A 23,827-nucleotide genomic window follows, 5' to 3' on the forward strand; every position below is an offset into this window, starting at 1 on the left:
CATTTGCAAAAAATGAAATTGATGTGTTTTTTTATAACTTCTGGGGGTAATAATATCCACTGCAGACATTTTTTTAATGCCACTTTCTCTTAAATATCAAGGAGTCTCAAGATACAATCTGCAAGGGAGAGAGGACTTTTTAAAAGTGCGCTGATTTCTCTTACCATAAATATCAAGTTCTAGATGGTTTCTTTCGATTGTTTTTTGGGGGGGGGGTTGAATTTTTTTGTGTGTGTGTGGGTTTTTTTCCCCTGATGAACTAACAGGAGGATCTAAGCAACTAGCTTTGATTTTTGTGAATATCTTTTAGATAAATCTATCAGGGACACAGTATCTTACCAGCTGTTACCTAAGAACTTCTTGATTAACAATTTCCTGAGAAGTGATGGGCTTTCCTTTTGCAGACTCAAGTGCTTAAATGAAGAAACCATGATGGTGGAAATGATTTAAACAAGGAGAATTCATTATTGTGTTGTAGGACATCATGTGAAACACAGTGAAGGTCTTTGAGCTTCTCATAGTGTCCTGGTAGCTCTGGGATCAAACTGATACTTGCATTTAATCTCCCTGAGTGGCAAAGACTGGGATTGATTCTGTCTGAGTTAAGGAGTGAAGCATTTGGCTCTTTAGAGAAGGAAACCAAAGAAAAGGGTTGGGGTGGAAAATGTGGGAACTTGCTCATAGTATAGATCTGCTTCTTGAGACGCTAAAGGTACAAAATAGATGGAGATTCTTGGTTCTGAGGATGGTCTGAGCTCTACAAATTACCAAAAGGAAAGTAAATATAATCTATCACAATCCTTGGTTGGGAGTGCTTTCTAAACTACTTTCTGAGTTAGAAACCCCTGTAAAGCTGAGATGTATTGGATGTTTGTGCATCTGTTGACATCTCAGTTATTTGACTAACAACATAACAATGAGAAGATTGCATTTTGGATTACTACTTTTCCTGATGAATCTCCACTGATATACTGGACAGTGTAATAGGAAGCTTTGTTCAGCAAAATGTTATGTGTATAGAAATGTTCCTTGGAAGTTTTCTGCTTTAAAATACAATTACCTGTTAGCTGGGCAAAAAAATTTTCCCCCAGAATTTCATTCATCCCCATCTTCGAGTGCAGACTTTTAAACATGTCTGTATGTCTGGACCACTGAGCCTGTGAGGGTAGTGTGCAGATTTTGGATATATCACTTTTCATTACCAAGTCAAACCAGAAACACACACAACAGACTTTCTAAGAAATGGGACCACCTTGCACTGAGCAACAAGTTCAGGGCTAAGCTCCGGAGTAGGGAGGAACAGACTGATCCAGATGGAATTGCGGCCATCCTCCCATCTTTGGTGATGAGCACTTCTGGGATAGAAGCCTATTTGTCAGGAAGAAAATGTATCTTAGACAAATCAGAGGATTGTAAGAACTTCTTCTTTCCCAGGCTCTCCCTTGCGTGGAGTTTCAAAGGCATTTTTAAGAGGACATGAAAGAGGAGGAGGAAAAGCCTGGTGGACTCCACATCTCACATCTAACCTCGTCTCCAAACCTTTGCTGGAAACTGCTTATCAGCCAGGACTGAAATTGACTGCACCCCACCTCCTGCTCCTGCACAAGGTTGGTTGTTTGGGTGTTGCTGTTACCTGGAAGTCAGCATGTGCAGCTTGAGCATGTCCTGATTCCACGTGCTGATGTGATGGGCTTTTCCTCCTCTTACAGGTCACACACTGAATGGAAAATCAAACGAGTGCGAGAGAATTTGTTCTTTTGGGTCTTACAGGTGACCCACACCTTCAAAACTTTCTCTTCTTCGTGTTTTCAATTATTTATTTTGTCACTTTGTTTGGAAATATGATGGTCATGGTTGTGATAAGTAGTGACCCCCACCTTCACTCCCCTATGTACTTCTTTGTTTTTCACTTAGCCCTCATAGACATCTGTTATGCCACCACCATTGTCCCTTACATGCTGGTGAATTTCCTAGTGAAGCAGCAAACCATTGTCTTCAGTGCCTGCATTACTCAGATGTCCTTAATCCTTCTCTCAGCAGGCAGTGAAATCCTCATGCTCTCAGCAATGGCATACGACCGATATGTTGCCATCTGCAAACCTCTGCACTATCAAAAGGTGATGACAAAACTTGCCTGTCAGCAGCTGGTGGGGGGGGTGTGGGCAATGGGGGCATTGCAGTCTCTGATAAACACACTGCCAATGCTCAAGGTGCAGTTCTGCAAGTACACAGTAATTCAGCATTTCAGCTGCGAGTTGCCCCCTCTCTTAACTTCAGCTTGTGGTAGGACCTTCCTCAATAAGCTTGTTCTTCTCGCTTCTGCTGTGATCTTTGGGTCAAGCTCCTTTCTGCTCATTCTCATCTCCTATATTTATATCATCTCTACAATCTTGAAGATACAGTCTGCAAAGGGGAGACATAAAGCCTTCTCCACTTGCAGCTCCCACCTCATCGTAGTGGTTCTGCTGTACACAACCGCTCTGTTCCAGTACACAAAATCCAGTTCAGTCTCATTCTTCATTCTAGATCAACTGTTTTCCATCCAGTATAGCATTTTTACCCCCATGCTAAATCCCATCATCTACAGCCTGAAAAATAATGATATGAAAGCAGCTTTGGGCAGAATGTTAGGAAAAATTCAAGGTTTGCAATCAGTGTAACTACCTCTAAGCTGTCCTTGTCAAATAAATGCAATTTTAAAAGTTGAAATGCAGAAAAACCCAACTTTTCTGACAAGTTAAGGAATGTTAAGAGTTGCTGTCATCTGCCACAGGTTTGGACTCACAAATCCCTCCTGTCTGCCTGGCTGGTACCTGTGGAGCCTGGGGTTTTTGCCCAAGATGAGGGTTGTGGCTGCCCCTTTCCAGTCTGCAGATTCAACAAGAAGCAAGGCTGAGCACACATCCTACTTCTGCTTGAAGTGATTGCATTTCTGCTTTTAACTTGACGTGCTCATTAGATGTGTTGTGGTTTAGGCCCAGCTGGTAACAGGCAGGTGTCACTCACCCCTTCTTCCACTGTGGGATGGGGTGGAGAAAATCTGACTAAAAGCTCTTGAACCAACAAAGGGACCAGGAGGGTTTTCACTCACCAATTATGGTTACAGGCAAAACAGACTATACTTGAGGAAAAAATTGATTTACCAGAAAAAAAACCCAATCACAAACCCAGGTGTTACATCTTACCTTTCCCAGACCCCTCCCTTTTCCCCTGCCCAATTTATTTCACTCCCGATTTTTCTGCCTCCTCCTCTTCAGTGGCACAGGCAGACAGAGAATGGAGGTTACAGTCAGATGATAACCCTGTGTTTTCTGCCACTCCTTCCTCCTCAGGGGAGGACTCCTCACAGCCCTCCCCTGCCCCCAGGAGGGGTCCCCCATGCAGACAGTCCCTCAGGAACCCCTCCGACACGAGTCCCTCAGGCACAGACTGCTCCGGGGGGGCTGCCCGCAGAGTCACGGCTGCTGCAGGAACAGCACCTGCCCTGGCACGGGGTCCTCCAGGGCTGCAGACCCACAGCTGCTCCTTCCATGGGCTGCAGGGCACAGCTGCCATCTCACCACGGGCTGCGGGGGAACTTCTGTTTGGGCACCTCCTCCCCTTCCTCCTTCCTCACTGACCTTGGTGTCTGCTCCAAACCTTTTCCTGGTATCAAACCTAAACCTTCCCTGATTCAGCTTCCTGCCATTTCCCTGAGTCCTGTCTTCAGGCACAGGAGTGAAGAAATCAGTGCGAGCCCCATCCCACTCCCTTGTGAGGGGAAGGTCACCCCTCAGCCTCCTTTTCTCCAAACTGAGCAATCCAAGTGACCTCAGCTGCTCCTCTCCAGACCCTTCAGTATCCTCCTGGCTCTCCTTTGGATGCTCTCCAGGAGTTTGATGTCCGTTCTATACTGCAGTGCCCAAACCTGCACACAGTACTGGTTTTAAAGGTTGGACTGGGTGATCCTGGAGGTCTCTTCCAACGCCAACATTCTGGGATTCTGGCGTTGCTCTCGCCTATCCCTCTCCTCTGCCTTGCAAAGTCTTATTGCAGTTTAGGTTTCCCCACCTTAAATTGCAGAGGTGACACCACTTTCACTGGTGGGCTCAGCTTTAGCCAGAGGCAGGTCAGGATTTGGAACCAGGCTGCCCTGCTACCAAAACCCTGACACACCAAACCTGACACACCAGACACATTGTAGAGCTTTAAATCAAAGTTAACTTTTAGAGTTTATTACTACTTATATAAATTATCTGGTGTCTTGATACTTTAGAGTTCCATATATCCTCCCCCCCCCAAAAAAAGCACATCTGCATTTGCAGAGTTGTCCAGAAGGTGCTACATGCACACTTGGCTTTTTTTTTGAACCTTCTTTAGCATCCAGGTGAGGTGATGTGTCAATCGTTTAGAAAAGCCAGGAGTGTTGCCATTGTACATTGTGTGCACCACTGATATTTCAAGGGTGACCCACAATAAGTGATAAAAAGACAAAACACAGAAAGACAGAATATTTTTAGTTTTAATCCAACAAATGATGAGTCTTAACACTGTAAAATACCATTGCATTGCTAACGCTGTAGAATTGTACATTAAAAACAATTATTGTCTATTGATGTAAAAATAGCAAGTTTTATGATATGAAAACACAGCATACAAACCATTTAAAAATTAAGTAGAAACCTCTTAAACAATTGAGGCATTAATCTAAGTGTTTCTCCAAACGTATTAAATAAAGCACAGTTAATACTGACTGTAAACATCTCCCCATCTTCTTCAACCCCTTCCCTAGTTAAACCAATAAGAAAAAATAGTAGTCTCTCAGTTACTGTTTTGCATTCTTTCAGAATCATTTAGATCCTTCTTTTTCTTCCACGTAGAGTAAAACAACCCTTCACACTGCAGTACTGCACCTTAAAGAATACCTTCCCCAACACTATAGAATTTTGAAAGTCAGTACTTAAGATTAATTTTGAAGGCTAGAAAAGGCCCAGCAAGTCTGCAGGAGGACAACCAATTTTTGAATGCAAATTATTTACACAAACATTAGTGTACCATAGTTACAGAATACAACTTGCGACATAGCTGATGGGTGCTTTTAACAAAAGTTCCAAATGAAATAAAGGGAAGAAAAACAGATCACAAAATAAATAATCTAAAGTTCTTCATGGTAGAAACGTTCATCATGAAGCTGCCTCCCGTAATCCGTCGCCTCACTGTTCAGGAACAAATCCTGGTTCTTAAGAATTTCTGCTTCGGAAAGCTTTTTATCATCATTCAAATCCATTTCTTCAATAAGGTGGAGAGCCTTTAACATAAACAGAACACCACATGCACATTTAATAGGTGTAAGCATTTAGAAATAGTGCTTTTGGAATGGCTCTGTCAAAGCCCTGCACCAACACCATTATGTGTCACATAATTTACATTCAGAACAGAGCCTTTCTTTCCTCTGTTTCCCTTTGCCTCTTCTATCTGGTGGCAAAATCATAATAACAAATCTTTACCTTCCCTCTCAATTCTAAAGCAACAAATCAATGTCAAACCCATAGCTTTACTTTCAAGGTGGAAGACAGTATTAAAGAAGCAAAGATTAATCATCTTTCTGGAAACACCTTGAAACCCACAGGTGAGTGCAGTACCCGTCTGGTGTATGATCTGCAGAAAATGGAAGTTCAGCGTGTCAGACCCTGTGTCTTCAGAGGGAGCCCCTGAATGACAGCCACAACTTGATGTGTGGGATCTCAATGAGGATTTGAGCCATTACAGTCTTCAAGTTGAGCATTCTCCTTTGGAAGTGTGCACTGGTTCTCTCAGTCACACATTGACCCTGTGTCTGACCAGAGAAACATCATTCCCAGCTCCCAGGTTAGGCTGGAGGCACGCTTGCTTCCTACCCTGGAGGTGCTAGGACATTTATTTCCTGAACCTGTGGAGACTCACTTTTCCATCACACGTGCATATTAAGAAAAAAAAAAGGGGGGGATAGAGTTTTGCAGCTGGATAGTATTAATCTATTTATGATTTGCAATAAAGAATGTTCTATGGCTGTAAGTCATTATTAAAATGTAACTGCCAAGTATTTGATGTCCACTGTGAAAAAAAGGTTTTCTGCCATCAGCAGAGGACAAGATCAAATATCTATGTGAAGGAACTTCAGTTGTGGGTAACAAGTCATGTTTTCCCTCATTTCCTGAAAGCAAAAACTTGCTTTTCTGAAAAAAACTTCCGAATACTAAATCATGACCATCTCAAATGAAACTGCAAGTTAAAACAATTCTCAGATTTTTTGGTTACAAACTGAGGTAACTAAAGGCAGAAATCCTCTGTACTGTGCTCAAGGATTGTTAAAGTCTGCTTACTAGAACAGGTTGTTCTGAAACACTCAACACTTGCCTGCTACCAAAAAATAAAGACAGCTAACTTGAGAATCCTCAATTTAGGCCTTCTAACTGTGATTCAACCATTAATTATCATCATCAGTATCTGCATTAAAGCATCCTGATTCATGGAATACTTCCATTTCCATGTACTTTCAAAAAGATAATCTGTTAGTTTTAAAAATTGTGGTGATTTATCCAGTTAGAAGAATTGTGATAAATTTTTGTTTCAAAATTCTGCTGTCAGTATGTAATAGCTTCTTTTAGTAGTATATCTCACTAGAATTACCTATAAATAAAAAGTAGCAGATGAAAATACTGTATTCTTAAGTCAAACCAGATTTAAGTATTTAAAAAAGCACTTTGTTAATTTACAAACATTCATACAATTAATAGGAACTTGAAATCTGCATAAAACAATGAAAGAACCTGCATTCTTTGTCAAACAAAAAAAGTTTAAAAATGTGTGCAAGGATCTACTAAACATTCTTTTTTTCAGCTACTAAGACATAATAAACCCACATGCGTCTCTAATTTTACTGTAATACCTTCAAAATTCTACTCCTTTAATTAAAATCTAAACAGCAGTCAAAGCACATACCTCCTCCTCTGCAATCCCTTGATTATTAGGTACTATCCAAGACAACAGCTCCTGAGGGTTGAGTTTTCCATCATTATCCTTGTCATAGTCATTCACAAACCGATCCTTCTCAACAAGTATCCATTCTGGATCTTCCCTTGCAGCTAGTAAGACACATTTGTCAAGTTTAAAGCCATTCTTTTCCTTGAAGCAGATTTCTTCACTTTTTTTCTCCCTAAGCAAGTTTGCTTAATCTCATAAAACAACACGAAATGCTTTCACTAAACAAAGTCAAGCCTCACAGACCAGTTCCAGGAGATGAAATAAATTCATTTGTCTACATATGAAAAAAAAAATATTTGTATAGATTAAGATATTTTAAAGATAAGGTAGTGAAGATAGTGAAGAAAGTGCACTTGATATTGCATGCACTGCCAGGTAGAAAGTTTCCTACTTACTGGGACAGCTGATATATCAGAAGGAAAAAGCTTGAGCTGATGATACAGGTACAACATGAGCAATACTCTAGGCCTCAGGCATGGGCCATCTCAGCATTTAAAGGAAAAGCTTTAAATCAACTGTTTCAACAAGTATTTTGGTAACTAGTGTTTGACAGTACATAGGATTATGAAACTTGTAAGGTCATGCAAAGTTTTTAATATTCCACTAACTATTCCCCTGCTTTAACAGCAAGGGAGGTCCATCAGCAACAGCCAACAAAAGGCAAAGCTCCTGTTAAGTACAAGAAAAACTGCATCTTATTTCAGCTGCATCCCTAGTGATGAGGGATGTGCTCCAGTCTTCAGGACAAGAAGTAACTTGCAAGGAAACAGCAGAATGGGCTTTACACAAACTGATGCCAAACACACACAGGGCAGACTGAAATAGTCATCCCCTATGGTACCAGGAAACCAAGTTATTCTAAAAGCCAGCATAATCTTACTCAGAATCTGTAGGTGGAGATGTAAAAAGCTGAAAATAAAGGGGGCTACAATTCTCCCCATTCCAAAACTTTTGTTCAGTTCCTTATTTGATGGCCCCACCCTTTTTCCTTACTTGGGTCTCTTCTGTAATCACCAAGGAATTCTTCCAGGCTAACAAATCCATCACCATCTTTATCATGCTCTTCTAAAGCCTCCTGAATGACAAAGTCCTTTTGCATACATATGAAAAGCAAAATATCAGTTTGTGAAAAATTAGCAGCTTGTAACCAAGAGAAATAGCAATAATTAATTTTAGATCATTAAGCAAAGTATCAGTCATTTAAAATACATTTTTCTATTTTATGCAGATTAGTGCAGAACTGGTTCCTGTGCAACAAAACAAATCTGTTCTTAAGAGTTTAGGATATTAGCTTTTATGAAAACCAGGTGTCCATGGAGTTGGAATCCTTCAACATGATTCAAAACTACATAATTAATTGAAAACCATGAATTTGTACAAAGCTATATCATCTTAATTTCACTTTTTTTTTTTCATGTGATGTGCTTTTTTGCAGGTTTAAGCAACTGTTAAGAAATCTGGATGGTCTTTTAGTCCTGTGTTTCCCAGTGATGCAAGTGTGCCTGTCCTGGTAGTTCTGTCCTCCAGTGGTACCTTACAGCTGTCTTCCAATACCTTAAGGAAACCTATGGGAAGGCTGGAGAGAGGCTTTTTTTAAGTGTGCAGCCACAGGAAAAGGGAAGATGGATTTAAACTGAGAGAGGATAGGTTTAGAGTGGATATTAGGAAGAAGCTCTTTAATATGAGGGTGGTGAGACTCTGGAACAGTCTGCCCAGAGAAGTTGTGGCTGCCCCCTCCCAGGAGGTAGGTGTTCAGGGCCAGGTTAGATGAGGCCTTCAGCAACCTTGTCTAGATAAGAGCTGTCCCTGCCCATGGCAGGGAGGTTGGAGCACATGATCTCTAAGGTCCCTTCCAACCTAGGCCATTCTATGATACTTGTTTATCCATAATCACCACTTGTGTCAACACTAACAGGGAGCTCTGTTTTCAGGGAGCTCCTCCTGGCAGCTGATTTTTATTTGGTCTGCAAAAGCAATACAGATAACTGCTCAAAAGCACAACTCTGTAGTACTGGGGCTAAACGTGGGCAATAAAAAGATGTTGCATCTGTATACTCAGGCTGATAAAAACACCCTCCTCAGTCTTACCGTCATATACTCCACTTCTTCAGGATGTTCAAAAGCAATATATTCCTCCACATTTAGATAAGGATTATCATCTCTGTTAGCTTTTTCAAAACGCTTTTTCTCCTTTAAATGAAGCTTAGAAAAGAGATTTAGTTAGAGCACTTAATGAAAAAAAAACCCCAATATTGTAGTAGCTGGCTGTAGCCTCATTAGAAAACTAATTATTTCCCATGACCTACTCATGCTGATGTTCTGTTTTCACTAAAAATAGCTCATCCAGAGCAAGGAGAACAGCACTTTTAATTGAGGTGGTTTTATTCCAAGAGTTGTATACAACCATCCTTTAATGACTCATTTAAAACACATTCGTAGCCATTCAAAAACACAAAAGGCAGACATGGAAAAGACCAGGAATTCCTGTCTTTTTATAAACTCTTCTAAAAGCCACCGATTTCCAGACTAATCTAGTGGAGTACAGTGGCAGCCATTGCAAATTCCAAAATTTACACCTTAAGTACATTTAAACTGCTGGATCTAGATCTCATTTTTATCAAGGTTGTTTGTTGTGCTAAGAAGGTCTTGATATACAATTTTTGTAAAATGCCCTTTCTGAAGGCATTGTGAGTGCTGAGGGATTAGGGAGATTCCTTTAATACAAGACTGTTGTCCATTACATCCAAACATATTTCAAAGCAAAGTCACTGCTCTAATCTGTTTTAAGGATCATTATTAGCATGCCTTTTAAAAATAAATAATACCCACAATAAGCAGGCAAGTTCTTATTTCTAAATTCTTGCACTTCCTGTTTCTGTATTCCAAAAGTGCAAAACTCTTTGTATTAATGTTTTGTTTCATTTTGTACTGCCTGTTTAGACAGAATAAAGACCCACACCACCAATAACTGATCTCTACTCAAACCACTATAAGAATTTAGGAATCCCATAATTAGGTGTGTTGTGCTGTCAATGTGACTGGGTCTGGATATGGAAGTGGCCAGCAAACCAGAGATCAAAAATACTTTAAAAAGAACTATTTTGAATTGTACTTTGTGGTTTATATCATACTTACTGACACTCCCCTTATCATTAGGCTAGCCTGATCAATACAGAGCATAACATCTCACAAGGTGTAAGATCTTAACAATTAAATTAAAATAATTATAAATACTTTTAGAGAAAAGCTGGCCTTAGCTAAGAGTTTAAATAGGAGGACAATATAGGAGGACTGACAGGAAGTACTAGACTGGAACACAACCTTGAACTATTGATGGGAAAAGTCTTTTACAGTGGTTTTTTGGTGATGTGCAAGGCTGTCACCTTCTGGTACATTCGTATGCTTACTTTATGTCAATTCTAAATTGATACTTAAGTCTAACTCTTCCATTTTGATTAGAGCAGGATCACTGATTTCCAAAAGCAGGGAAAATGCTGAAGGTGGCTGACATCAGATGCTTGTGCAATGCCACTACTTTCACTCTTTATGATGTATGTGGATGTCAGCAAGCAGGAAAATGTAGCAAGCACTCCAAGTATAGCTCAGCTGCCCAGAGGAAAACAGCCTGGGGGCACTGGTCAATAGCTGCTGTATCAGCCCATGGCTGGCATGCAATATGTCCAGGTGGCCACGATGGCCACCAGTGCCCTGGCTTCATCAGGAATGATGTGGCCAGCAGGACCAATTCCGGGATCATCACCCTGAACTCACCATTGTGAGGTGAGGCCACACCTCTAATTCCTGGATTCAGCTTTGGGCCCCTCACTACAAGGACATTGAAGGGATGGAGAAGGGTCTGGAGCACAAGTCTGACCAGGAGCAGCTGAGATAATTTGGGGTGTTCAGCCTGGAGAGAAGACTGAGGGGAGACCTTGCTCTGTGCAGCTACCTGAAAGGAGGCTGGAGCAAGGGGGAGGTCAGTGTTTCCTCCCAAGGAACAAGTGACAGAACAAGAGAAAAAGGTCTCAAGTTGTGCCACAGGAAGGCTAGCCTGGGTATTAGAAGAAACTTCTTCACTGAAAGGGTTATTAAACACTGGAAATGGCTGCCCAAGGAGATGGCTGCTGAATCACCACCCCTGGAAGTGTTTAAAAGATGTGTAGATGTGGTGCTTGGGAATAAGGTTTAGCATTGGACTTGGTACAGTTGGGTTAATGGTTAGACTTGATCTTAAAGGTCTTTTCCAACCAGACTGACTGTGTGGTAAGTGTGCAGAAGTTCTAGCTCAGTGTCTGTATCTGTGGCAATATCTTAAACATGGGATCAGTATTTTGAGTGGCAGTTCCATTCAAAGTCTTGTTTTATTTAAAAACCTGTGTAATTATTCAGTTCAGTAACCTCCCTCCTCAGTGTGTAAAATCCCCTGCCCACTATCTATTCCAGCTTCACTTCTGCAAACATCCTATATTATCTCATACTACTTTACTAAAAGCAGCCAAAACAATCTTCACAGAAAAAAAAAAAAAAGAGGCCAGAGTAGTCTAGAAAACACATTCTCTTTTTAGGAAATACTTACATGTCCTTATAAACATGCAGCTTGAAAGGAAACAAGTTTTGCTCCATGCTGATTTCTAGTGAACCTTCCCTCCCCCTTCTCTTGCCTCTTTCCTTTCTACTCTTAAATATTTGTTTTAATATATTAGATTAATCAATGACTTTTGTTGTTTATACATCCAGGTTTAGGTCTCAGAGTTGCATTTTGACTGCAAAAAATGTCTGAATTGCTGTTGCTTACTCTGTGGGTTTCCAAAGGACAGAACGTATTAAAACAGACAATACTGATACCTCACACTGGGTACTTGAAAAACAAGTGAAAAAGTGGATGGAACAGTGTAAGACAGGGGGTTAAAGAGTACAAGGCCTTCCTTTACCTACAACACCTGTCCTTGCTGCAGGCAGGACACTGGTTAAGCTACAGACCTACTCCAATAGACTGTGGTCTTGTTTTAAGCCAGTGGATGGAGACTGTGCACTGTGGCAAGAGTGTTGTTAGACTTAGGAATCCACTCAGCTAGCAGAACAGGCTCAGGAGGTAGGATTTCATTCTTTGTTTTGTTGGTAGCAGCTTTAATACTCCATTACTTTCCTTTAATTACTCCCCTACCTCAGACAGATGAAAGTGTTAAAACATGTCCCAGCTGCTATGGTTTCTCCACCCATCTTGTTCCAGCACAATAAACAAATATTGCTGCCTTTAGCCAACAACATACAGAAACTGACACTGAAACATTTTACCTGTCGGAATGATTCCTCTTCTTGATCCTCCAGCACAGTGTCCTCATCAAAATCAATTACACGATCATACATTTGCAAATTATACTCCTTCCAAGACACTAATCCATCACCATCTTTGTCATAGTCACTGAAGTGTTGCTTAGCTTCTTGGGTAATATAATGTTTGAAAGATTGCTGTATCCAGGAACTCAGCTCATCTATGGTAGGAAACAATGATGACAGTCACTGTTCATACAGCTGAGGTTTTGTTACCAGAGGAACTGAATTTTATAACAGATTCTGTGAATTGCCATGCAATGACACATCTGGTAACCAGGGAGGCTTCTGCACAAACCCAGCACTGCCTTGCAACAAACTGCAACGTGGTTTCTTAAAGATGGGTAGCATGGAATTTATATGGTTTATGGTTTATTGCCCAGCATGTCAGGCAGGAGGCAAAGGCAGCTGAGCACATAATGCCCAGTGCCATTCATCATCACCATATTTAATGCTATGCCATGAGAAAAGTGGCATTAACATATCACATCTTCTCTCACTGTTGGCCTCCCAACAGAGGTGCCACTAATGAGGAAATGGTTCTCAGAGAGTTTTGCAATACAGTGAGAAGTAACTGAGCTGGAAAAGCCTCCATACCCTAAGTTTCTTGGTGTAAAAACACATTCCACTCTGAGTTATCTTTTAGAAAGTTAGGGGATGGGAAGTTTCCATTAGGCTGAAAACCACATGCAAAATACATATATATATACTTATATATATATATAATGAGGGTGGAGCCTGGGTGGAATTTTGACACTTTAGAATATTTGCTCTCTTCTCCTATAGCCTTCATGTTGTGAACTGCCCATTTAACAGGGATAATTTAATAATATAACAGGGATAATTAACAGGGATAAAATAACAGGGGTAATTTTAACAGGATGTAATAACACGGATTAGCTATCCTGACAATGTTACCTACTCTCACCTCTACACATTCAGAGCTGGGACTACTGCAGTAAGTGTGCAGATGGATAGTTCCAGCAGGACTCAAAATGGGAAATCAAACAGCGCTTCAAACGCAGGAACCACTTGGTTCAAAGTGGCTTCAGCCATGCAAGGAGCAGGTACAAGTGCAAAGCTGTGAGTACTGCTCTCTCATCCGTGTGGCCCTCACTTCTTTCATCATGTGAAACAAAACTCCAGGGACTGAAATGCCCTCCACCTCTCTTATCTTCCAGGCCCTAGCAGGGCAGTGCTTCAGTCACCATCCCCGGAAGGATTTAAAAGCCGTGTAGATGTGGTGCTTGGGGACGTGGCTTAGCGATGGCCCTGGCAGTGCTGAGTTAAGTGTCAGCCCTGATGACCTTACAGGTCTTGGACCGAAACACTTCACTGATTCCCATCGGTCCGGACGCACCGTGCGGGAGGGCGGCGCGTTCTGCACGGAGATTCCGCGCAGCCCAAATGCCACCGGCCGGCTCACGCGCACCGCGTCTGTTTCCTTTCCCCAGGGCCCTGGGCCGGACCAGGACACCGAGCAAGCCCGATCCCCGCCCGGGAGATACCAGCTCGACTCCTCCCGCCCCCCTGCCCGCCGTTACCCGCCGTGAGGAGCCCGTCCGCCTCCGTGTCGATCTTCCTGACGATGGCCCTCAGCCGCCGCTGCTGCTCTTCCGGGCTCAGCCGCGCGTACTCCTCCGCCTCCTCCTGCGGCACAGGGATCCCGGTGTCGAGCCCGGTGTCAACCCCGCCGCCTCCGGGCGCCTCCGACCCTCTCCGGCCCGCGACTTCTCCCCCCGCGGCCTCGCCGGCGGCTGGTCCGGCCCCGCACCTCCCTCCCGCCCCCGTCGCGGCCCCACCTGTCCTCCCAGCAGGGCCTCCCGGTCGTAGTCGGCGCGATGCTCCCCGCCCGCCGCGCCCAGCGCCGCCAGAACCAGGCCCAGCGCCAGCAGCACCGACCGCGGCCGCATCTCGGCCGCCGAGGAGAGGAGCGGCGGAGAGGGGCGGGGAAAGGGGGCGGGCGGGGGGGCCGAGAGGCGGCGGGGGGTCGGGGCCGCCGCCTGCCCTGCGGGAGGGCTCGGGGCAGCGCGGAGGGGCGGGACGGGGCCTCCGGGGGTGACCCCGCTCTGGAGCCGCCCATCTGGCTGGTCGGGAGCAGGAGAGTTCATCCTCTTGCCCGGTCCTTCCTTTTGTGCGGTGTCACAGTGGAGGGCACCCAATGCTATGGAGATTTGTAGGAAACGCCCCAAATTTAAGGCTGTCAGGTTGAAGGGAGAGTTACCCGAACTTGAGCCAAGCGCCAGCCAAGCTTGGCACGAGGGATGGTTATGGGGAAACGAGCGGTGTAAAAGTTGGGTATTGAAAAAGAATGAAGGTCTCTCTTGCTTGAGGACCCAAGTGACAAACCCCAGTTCTAACACAAAGGTAGAGGGATGCAACGCTTTATAAATGAATTAACAAGGTGGATCGATATCACTTTTCATAACTGTTCAGCAGAGATAATAGAAAAGCAAGCTGTAAAATAAATGTAGCCTCATTTAGCACCCGGAGAACCTAAAAATAAGTCAACTAAATGGGCAGCACCCCCTGCAGGAATACCGTTCTGAAGAGCTGTCACATGAAATCAGCATTGCTCTGATCCCAAGCCCACTGAGGTCAAATTCATCACTCTTAATGTATGGAGATTGACGTAAGACCACTGCTAGATTTTTTAATTTCTCCTTTAAATATTAGTGTATTTCTGGAATTCCTCTTTTAAACGGAAAGAGTGACATTACCCTACTTGAATTTCCAGAAATGCAGTTGTTGCCAGGTTTATACAAAGCCTCAATCAGTGGGGGCTGTCTGTTCTCTGTCCTTTCCCTTCCGTGGTGATAGGGATGTGCTGCTCCCCCATTAACCTCAGATTCTATTAACTGTGGAGAGATAAGACAGTTCATTTTTAAGATCTGAGTGTAAAATATTGCAATAAATTAGAAAACACATTATTGCAATTTCCTGCCTATCTAAGAAATGTGTTTCTATTAAAAAATCTAATAGTGAGTAAAGTCCAATGTCCTTTATTGGTTTAAATGTCAAGCTTCCCATCAGTATTTATATAAATCACTTGTACAAAAAGTGAGTTCAATCATACTGCTTGTGGCATGTGTAGACAAAGCAAATCCTATAAGCAATCAAAACAGAAGTAACATTTGATTGGCTTCAGAAATAGTTCTGAAGATGCTTTGTCTTGTCTACTGCTAATTACTAAGACCCCCAAAAACCTCTTTGCTGCAAATCTCAGGGCTTGACAACTGTATCAGATTATACATTTCAGTACCTGAACAACTTCAGTAGCCTCCAAATAACAGATTCAACGTAGATGTGGGAAGAACAAGTTTATTAATGATATGATCATATGCCAAGATGACTGAAAACAGGAGGAGAAGGAAATACAAATAATTGGAACATTAAAGCAAGCAAAACCAAAAAGTCATTATATCTGATAGATTAGGAAGAAAACTGAAACTCAGCAAAAAGGAAATTGTATTCTTCTCTTGGTAGTTAGCCTGTGTCAAAATAAAATAAAATCCAATTAATCAGTCATCTTACAATATTCAAGATCATTGGGTAGGGATGCAGGGGGAAAAAAAGTGAGGGCTCATGTTCCCTCAACATGTTTAACAAAGTGCACAGCAAATGCAGCACTATTGCAACTTGTAAGTAAAAAGAGACTATCAATGGAGCTATTTTAAAATCAGACTACAAGTCATGCTGCATAAAAAGGTTTTTATGTGCTGAACTTCCTGACTTTTCTGAAAAATCCCCTCTTTCTTCAAGCCAAACTCCAGACAGCCTTTCACAAATCTGTTTGGAGCTGTTCCTTCAGTCACAAAGGCATTAATGTTAGAAGGTCATGTTGAACACAGGGTTTCTTCTCTATGAGATCTGCCAATTTTACTTGGTTCCTGTTAATCTGTCAGCATGAGAACAGTTGTCCAGTCACACAAAAACTGTAGTTTCTTAAGTTATTTCTAGAAAATGAAGTTATCCATCTAGTATTTACTGTATTTTTTTTTAATGTTTTAGTTCTACAAATCACTGCCTAACTTGAGTTAGTCCTGCAATGTATGTTGTTTCCAGTATTAATGGATTTACAGTAGTTTTATTTAGATAGGCTTCCATTTTGACATCTTCTTGCAATTGTTTTTATCTCATTTTCAGCTGCTTATGACATAGTTAAGTGCATCTAGGGACTGCATGCAAACATTATCCTTCCATCTTCAGTTATCCAAGCTGTTGGATTTTGGCACGTGGACTACTGATGGAAAAAACTGAGCAATAATTAATTTATAATCAGGTTCAAATGTTTGAATTCTGAAATGGCAGTCATTTGCTTTAGTAGCACGATTTTTCTGAGTGTTCCAATTAATTGTTTTGTAACACCTTGCACAAAGTGTCCTAAAGTATTTTAAACTCTGCTGACATCACAGACACGGCTTTCTACTTCTTTGCATTTAGTTCCGTTATTAATATCTGAAGAAACAGTTTATAAATTACACTCTTCTGATGTGGTATCTGATTTGGCACAGATCCAGAATAGCAGGATTCCATGCCAGGCCCTGTACAAAGATGCTCAGCTCAGCTACAAACCGAAGAGGCAGGGGTGGAAGCTCAGCCTGATAGCTAAGACAACCTCATTATCAAACAATGACAGTAAAAGGGATTTGGATGGGACCTTAAGGGGCCACCTGGCTCCGCTCTCTGCTCTGAACCAGTCAAATATACATCCCATTTCTGAGAGATGTTGGCACTGGTTCCTAGAGACTTCAGCTGAAGCATATCTCATCTCCCAAACCAATCCTTGCATTACTTTTACTGTTTCAGAGATGGCAACCTGAATTGTCCTGCTTATAATTTAGGCCTCTTACTTCTTGTAATTCTGGCTATTGGGGGGGTTGGGTGGGTGTTCAGTGATTCCTTCTCCTCATGATTTTATGAGCACTCCCACCCCATCCCTTTTGCCTTCTCACCTGACAGCCTCAGCTTCTTCACTCTTCCCCTGACACTCATGTTCCCCGATGGCCCGGGCTGCCCTCTCCGCACCAGCCCCATCTTTCTCCGGCTGTGTTTCCCAAGCAGGTCACAGCGCCTCCTCCTCACTCCCAACCCCCTGGGCCGGGCCCCTTCGCTGGGTGCCCACAGCCATTTACCGCTTTCCACACCACCCACGGGCCCTTTTCCTGCTCGCCACTGCTGAGGAAAGCGCTGAGGCCGCCGCCACCACCTCAGCAGCCGGGACGGCCCGGATTCGGCACCTCGGAGCTCTCTGGAAGGGCTGCACTGCCGGGGGAACTGCGGGCAAAGTGCGGATAAAACGCGGGCAGAGTGCGGGCAAAACGCGGGCAGAGTGCGGGCAAACCGCCTTCCCCGGCACGCGCGGCGCATGCGCAGGGGGCGGGGCCGGGGTGGGGGCGGGGTGGGGCGGGGCGGTCGCTCGAGCGGCCTCTGGCGGGATGCGATGACGTCACCGCGGCAGGACGCGCGCGGGCGGGACGGCGCGGCCGAGAGCGTGAGTGGCCGCTCCGCGCGCCCCGGGGCGGGGGAGGGGCGCGGCGCGGCGCGGGGCGAGGCGGCGGCAGCAGCAGCGGGACAAGATGGCGGCGGGCCAGGAGTCACCTCCTCCCCCCCAACCGGACCCGGGGCACGGCCCCTGCGGGACCCCGAGGGGCCTCGGCCTTCGCCGCCGGCCCTGCCCTGCGCAGCGCGGGGCTGAGGGAAGCAGTCCGTCCGGTTGCTACAGGCAACCGGGAAGCCCGCGGCGGCGAGCGGGGCCGGTGGGTGCCGGGCACAGCTGAGGGTGTGGGGGAGCTTGGCCGGGCGCCTTGCTGACGAGCGGGGCTCGGCAGCCCCCGGTGTGCCCTGCGGCAGCCCGGCGGCGGGAGGGGCCCGTCCCTCCCTGTCAGGTTCCCCCGGCTCTCCCTCCGTCCCGGGAGGACACCGGGATCGCTCTGTCTGAGGAGATCTCCGCCCTGGCCCTGAACCCCGCGGTTCCTCTGCGTGGCACGGCCCCCCCCCCCTCACGTGGGGTGAAGGTTGGGGGGGTTTAGGGGGGGAGAGGCGCGCGTCCTGAGGAAAGGCACTGTAAACTTTTAAAAAGTGCCACCAGAGTACCAGTATTTGCATCCTGAAAACTGCTCTGGATGTTCCTGGTTGGAGCTGATGTTCCCCCTTCCCTGTCAGAGCAAACCCTGCTTACCAAGGCTGACAGGACTCAGGTCTTGCAGCGTGCTGAGGGGTAGGGCTCGCCTTCCCTGCACATTTTAAGTACAAATTACGGTTTCAAAATCACTTTCAAACGACCTGCAGAACTGGAAAAATATTTGGGCCCTCATTTTTTTTCCTCCATGTCTCAATTTAATGACCTTGTATTACACCTTGATTATAATGAAGTTCATATGGTGAGGAAAAGCAGTTTCTAAGACACTTCAGTGTTCGAAGGCTCCTCATGCTGGGCCTACCTTGGTGTCAGAAGGAATGCTGAAATACAATTGTATTTTGTTTTCAAAAATTCAACCAGTTGCAGAATGTTTCAGTTCTGGTAAGCTCAGTAGATTGTCTTAAAGCATCCAGACAAGTGTAAATCCTATCAACTGCCTGATTGTTGACACAGGATTTGGATATTTACCTTTAGAAAGATAAGTAATTTATGAGGAGGACAAGATGCTATATGAGAAAAGTGAACAGTCCACCTAAAGCAATACCATTAAAGATAAAGACCAACAAAAACATTCAACTTGGGGGCTGGATAAAGTTTAATCTTGTTCTGTTACCTAATTTCTGCTCATTTAAAAGTATCAAACTTCTTAGTGTCTGAAGAGCAAGAACTGTTGGCCTGGGGGTGTTTGCACACTAATCAGGAGCAGGCTAGAATTTATTCCAACCTTGAAACCTTAATTTTATTTCAGAATTGTTATCAGTGTTCTGGAGATTATTGATAAGCCCATAAGTGTTTAGTCCCGGGCACTGCTGCATTTGTGGCAATAGTTCCAAACCAAATAAAAATATTCACTTTCTCAGAGTTGATGTCCACAGGGATTGTCACATCTTTTTTTTTTTAATTAGAAGCTTTCCATTTTATTTTGCTTCACCACTAATTATTTTATACTGATTCTTTAGTATACCTAGGATTTGTTTTTCATTTTGAACAATAACAAGCCCAGCCCTCTACCACAGGAAGGATTACTCTGCTTGCTATTCACTACTGTAGAGACTATTTTAGAGCAGTCCAAGCAATTAGTTTAAAGTTTTAATATTCTTTGTACTGTTTACTGTCTTATTTCATACATTTACACATACATTTCTATAGGTTAATTCTCTGTTTTCTTCTTGTGCCTTTGCCTGCTTGTAATAAGGAGCCATGCAGACACTTTACAGATAAAACTATCGTCTTAAAACTTTACTGCATTCATCTGATGTCTGGGACATAAATGCTGCTGAGAAGCTAAAATTAATTTTGGAAGTGACCTAAATGAAACGATGAATTTCATTTATTTTGACACAGGTATGAAAACTCAATGGGGTCGTCCAAAAATGTAATAAGTGAGCCTGCTGATGTGGAGGAAGGCTATAACATGATGGTAAGACATTCAGCTACTCTAACAGGATGGTAGGATTTTTAGTAATGCAGGAAAAATGAGATTTTCATGTTGAGAGTATTTGATAAATTGTTTCATTGTACCTTCTGTGGAAACATCCATTCTAGAATCAGAATCAATTTAATTTATTAACACCAAGATGAAAAACCTTCAAAAATGTGCTTTTTTAGCTGTATAAGAAATTTGAGTACTTTTCTGGCATTGCATCACATCACTGTGTTACTATATAAGTTTCTTTCACTTTAAAACGTTTGTTTCTGCTGATTATTATTTTAAACTGCTTGGATCCAACCCATGGTCCAGTGTAAGACCATAATATTTGATTCCAGTAATGGAATGGTGTTCTTTGAAGTACCTGAGCTTAGAGCTGTAGTAATTTTATTTGACAGTGCAGGGGATGAAACTGGTGGCTTCGTATACAGCAGTGTATTTATATATGTGAAGACCATTAAAACAAGGATCTTTGTAAAAGGTCCTTTAATATTTTTAAGATGTGCAAAGCAGGAACGTAGACAACATAATAGTTATCTGCTACTTAAGGCTAAACAAGTTTGTGGTCAGTCCTTTTGCCTAAGAGATGATTGTTATCTACAGCACTGGGAAGAAGGTAAATTCTTTAGATAGTTAAGTAGTGAACAAGAGGGGTTCAGGCTGAGGAAGCAGTGAAAAATCTATGTATCAGTATCACTCCACTGGTCTGAAGGATGGTATTAATATTTGCTGATCTAGACAAATGAAAAGACCACGTTGATACCCCCTGTGCCACAACAGCTTACACTTCTCTGTGGCTGTACACTGCTTTGTTGCTAACTGTCCTGGTTAAGACCTCCTGTAAGGGTTTGTTGTATTCTCTTGGCTGAGATCTAACTTAGGAAAGATTAGAATTTGAAATCAGGCTCCAGCTTCATGATGCACACTGCTTGGAAATGTCTTGTTGAGAAACCTCTGCTTTTCATTTAAACCTTTCTGGCTTGTAGAGAAAATGCAAAAAAATTAATGCCAGTTTGGTGGGGACCAGTGCAAAATATTACACTGACATGGGAGTAATGACCATCAGAATAAAGAATTGAAAACAACTGTCTTGGTGGCAAGTGTGCAAAAAGAAGCCTTGGGATTATACACAAGGTACAATGAGAGAAATTATTCTTAGATGTTAGGAAGAGGTGGGTCTGCTCTGACCAGGGGACAAGGACTTGGGGACTGGACTAAACCTACAGAGGTTTCTTGGAGGCTTTGTTGTTCTGTGTTGTGCTAATTTATGTGTGATAAGTCATGACATATAAATTGAGATTGTATTATAAGTGATGAAAAGGTAATATTATGTTGCAAACAGACACACCCTCTCTGCATAATGTTGAGATGGTTAAATGGGAATGTCATCTCTAAGATGTGAATAACCTGTTCAGCACTGAGAAAGTCTTCAGTGAAGACTTAGTAATTGTGTCTGGGTTTGGACTCTGTGTTTCTAAGACAGATGTAATCAGCTGGAGACAGTCTGGAGGAATACACCATAGGTGCTGAGATTCAGAAAACTTGAAATTAGATCTGGAAAACAGGAGAGCAAAGATAAAAGGAGTAGGGATGGCAAGCCTAGCAGATAGGGAGACCAGAGAAGAATGGAATGAAATGGAATGTAACAGCATTTAAAAAATAATAGGAAAGAAAAAAGTTCAAATGATTTCCAAGTCCTTTGTTTATGGAAAGAACAAACAGGTGACATGGTTTAGCAGTCTGGATGGTCCAAAAATCTGAGGACAGAATTGCTCTCTATTACTCCCTCTCCACCTTCCCAAGGGAAGATAAAAGGGGAGTAAGGATGACAGACTTAGAAGTTGGGAATGAAACTGAAACAGGTTTACTAGAACAGGAGAAGGAGATTAACACATGGGATAATAAAGAAACATACACAAATATATATCCAACTCGATCTGGGTGCTGGCAGGGACAAGTTCCTGAGGGTCCCTGGGGCAGGGCCGGCTCAGGAGAGGGCTCCAGGGCTCTTCCAGCCCCTATGGATGTGGATTCTGAAGAGCAGGGGGGGAGCTGGGGGGAAAGGAGCACAGGGGAACAGCAGGGAAGCGAGGAGGGGAGGGAAGAGAGGAGGGGCGGGGGTCTGCCTGAGCTTCTGGAGTCTGGGCAGGGATGGGAGGGAATGGAACCCTCTGTGTTCCACCCCTCTGGGATCCCTCAGGGAACCTCTTTAGTGCCCCATACTCAGACTTCAGTTCCTCCACTCAGACTGTGACAGTGGGCTTAAGGAAAGGCATAGTTAAATATTGTGTTGATTATGCTGAGTGAATATTGTCTATTGGTGGAGGATTTAAAAGAAAAGACAGAATAAATGAGGAAATATGTATTTGTTTCCTTATTTAATTTTTGGCAGTTGGGGTTGCCATGGATTGGCTTTACTTCCAGCTAAGATGAATGCTTGGTTCTTTTTTTAAGATTTGAGAACAAATCAGTGCAAAATGCAGTCTGAATGTTGTTCTTTTGGTTTAAGACAGAGAAGTTTCAGAGACAGAATCATCTGAGTTTCTCAAGCAAGCTACCACATGTATCTAGGCTGGGGCTTCGTGCAGTAGTTTAAACTGATTTTACACCAGTTATGTGACAGATGTCACATATCTTTATGGTTAGAGTGGTGGGTGAAAAGTGTACTGTTAAGCTACAAGAGATTAAAACCTCAAACCAAACTTGATTCAGCAGAAATAGACATTCTTACTAAAAATGCCTAATGAACAGATAATTATCTGTCTAGAGTAAGGACAGACTAGAACTTGTGTAATACAGATTCTGGTTTTTTCACATTTTTGCTTGAGTTTCTTCGGGCCAAAAGGTGTAATTTGCCTTGTTCATTTCGTTAGGTTTTCCAGAAGTTCATTTACACGGCAGTGCTGGTTTTTCCCTTGGTTTTCACTGTGTTACATGGAGATAGCTCTTAGGTGGGTGTGTGGAGCACTAGGTGGCACACTGCAGCTTTGAAACAAGCAGTTGAAGACATCTGGATGAGAGAAACCAAAGTTAAATATTGTTATATAGGCACTAAAGTAAAAGCAGTTTCTCGTTTGTGTTGCCTTTCCTACCACCCTAATAAATTATAGCCACTCATCTGCTACATCCATTTTCCTGTATTTTCTTTCTAAAGATGTACTAGTGCCAAAAAGCAAAGTGGTTGCAGGCTTGAGTCATACGATGGTAAGAACAGGGAGAAATGCCTTTCCTGATGAGTGCTTTAGAAAATCAGTCTGATGGTGCCTAAAATAATGTTTAGCTTTATGTAACTTCTGTGTGGTTCAGTTTGTCTGTGTTTAAAGATAACTTGCTCAGCAGTTTTATGCTATCATTTTTAGATATCTGTGCTATCAGATTTAATGTAGTATGTAGATTGGCTTTGTTTCAAATTATTTTTGGAGGAATAACTTGATAGGCTGTAGAAGAGGCAAGATTTTATCAAGAATAGAATAGATTCTTTCAGTTGGGAGGGACCTGCAACAATCATCTAGTCTAATCAATTTGACATCTGTCAATTAATACAAATATTTCTTAACATATTTGGTTTCAGAGGTCTTGCAGTGGTGTATTTTTAGGTGCAAAGAAATAAGTTTATTAGGTAAACGGAGTTCATCCTCAGTGCCTCTAACTCTTCTGTCTTTGAAAAGCTGAAGCTTTCTAGTGGAAACAGCTAACTTCAGTTGCCAGGAAATATTTTCTAGGTTCTTGTCCTCTCAGTGAAAGAAGTGTAGGTTTTGTACATTTTGTATAGTTCTGATAAATCCCGTGCCTTTCTCCAGGCTCTCTTCAATCAGCTAACAAATGTATTTTGGTCTCATGCAGCTTTTATCTGGAATCATTGGTTATAATTAACACAAGATAACAAAAAAGTTTGTGAAGCCTGCCTGATATTCTAGCAGCAG

The 23,827-nt window shown here is 42.9% G+C and overlaps 3 protein-coding genes across 5 annotated transcripts in view; 2 read left to right on the plus strand and 1 right to left on the minus strand.

Moving 5' to 3' along the window:
- The first annotated feature begins 1,714 nt into the window (after positions 1 to 1,714).
- LOC139801245 (olfactory receptor 5V1-like) lies at positions 1,715 to 2,719 on the plus strand. Its single transcript, XM_071755279.1, has one exon. The coding sequence runs from the start codon at positions 1,722 to 1,724 to the stop codon at positions 2,658 to 2,660; it is 939 nt and encodes a 312-aa protein (XP_071611380.1). The 5' UTR covers positions 1,715 to 1,721; the 3' UTR covers positions 2,661 to 2,719.
- Positions 2,720 to 4,483: 1,764 nt separating this feature from the next.
- On the minus strand, positions 4,484 to 14,290 carry RCN2 (reticulocalbin 2). 2 transcript variants are annotated; one of them, XM_071754630.1, is made up of 7 exons: positions 14,136 to 14,290; positions 13,878 to 13,983; positions 12,298 to 12,494; positions 9,091 to 9,192; positions 7,996 to 8,092; positions 6,961 to 7,103; positions 4,484 to 5,287 (listed from the first exon to the last, which is right to left on the minus strand). In XM_071754630.1, exons 1-7 carry the CDS (start codon positions 14,244 to 14,246, stop codon positions 5,135 to 5,137), a joined length of 909 nt encoding a protein of 302 aa, XP_071610731.1. In that variant the 5' UTR covers positions 14,247 to 14,290; the 3' UTR covers positions 4,484 to 5,134. The 2 variants fall into 2 exon arrangements, with proteins under 2 accessions (XP_071610731.1, XP_071610730.1); XM_071754629.1 differs by having other exon boundaries at positions 9,091 to 9,204.
- Positions 14,291 to 17,759: 3,469 nt separating this feature from the next.
- Positions 17,760 to 23,827, plus strand: part of SCAPER (S-phase cyclin A associated protein in the ER) — a 157,932-nt gene continuing 151,864 nt past the window's right edge. For both annotated transcript variants that reach the window (XM_071754631.1, XM_071754632.1), the window contains exons 1-2: positions 17,760 to 17,827; positions 19,820 to 19,895. In XM_071754631.1, the coding sequence (XP_071610732.1) occupies positions 19,833 to 19,895 (63 nt within the window). In that variant the 5' untranslated portion in view covers positions 17,760 to 17,827; positions 19,820 to 19,832. The remainder of the gene's footprint in view (positions 17,828 to 19,819; positions 19,896 to 23,827) is intronic.

The sequence above is a fragment of the Heliangelus exortis genome, chromosome 11, assembly GCF_036169615.1.
Source record: "Heliangelus exortis chromosome 11, bHelExo1.hap1, whole genome shotgun sequence".
NCBI classification, from domain to species: Eukaryota; Metazoa; Chordata; class Aves; order Apodiformes; family Trochilidae; genus Heliangelus; species Heliangelus exortis.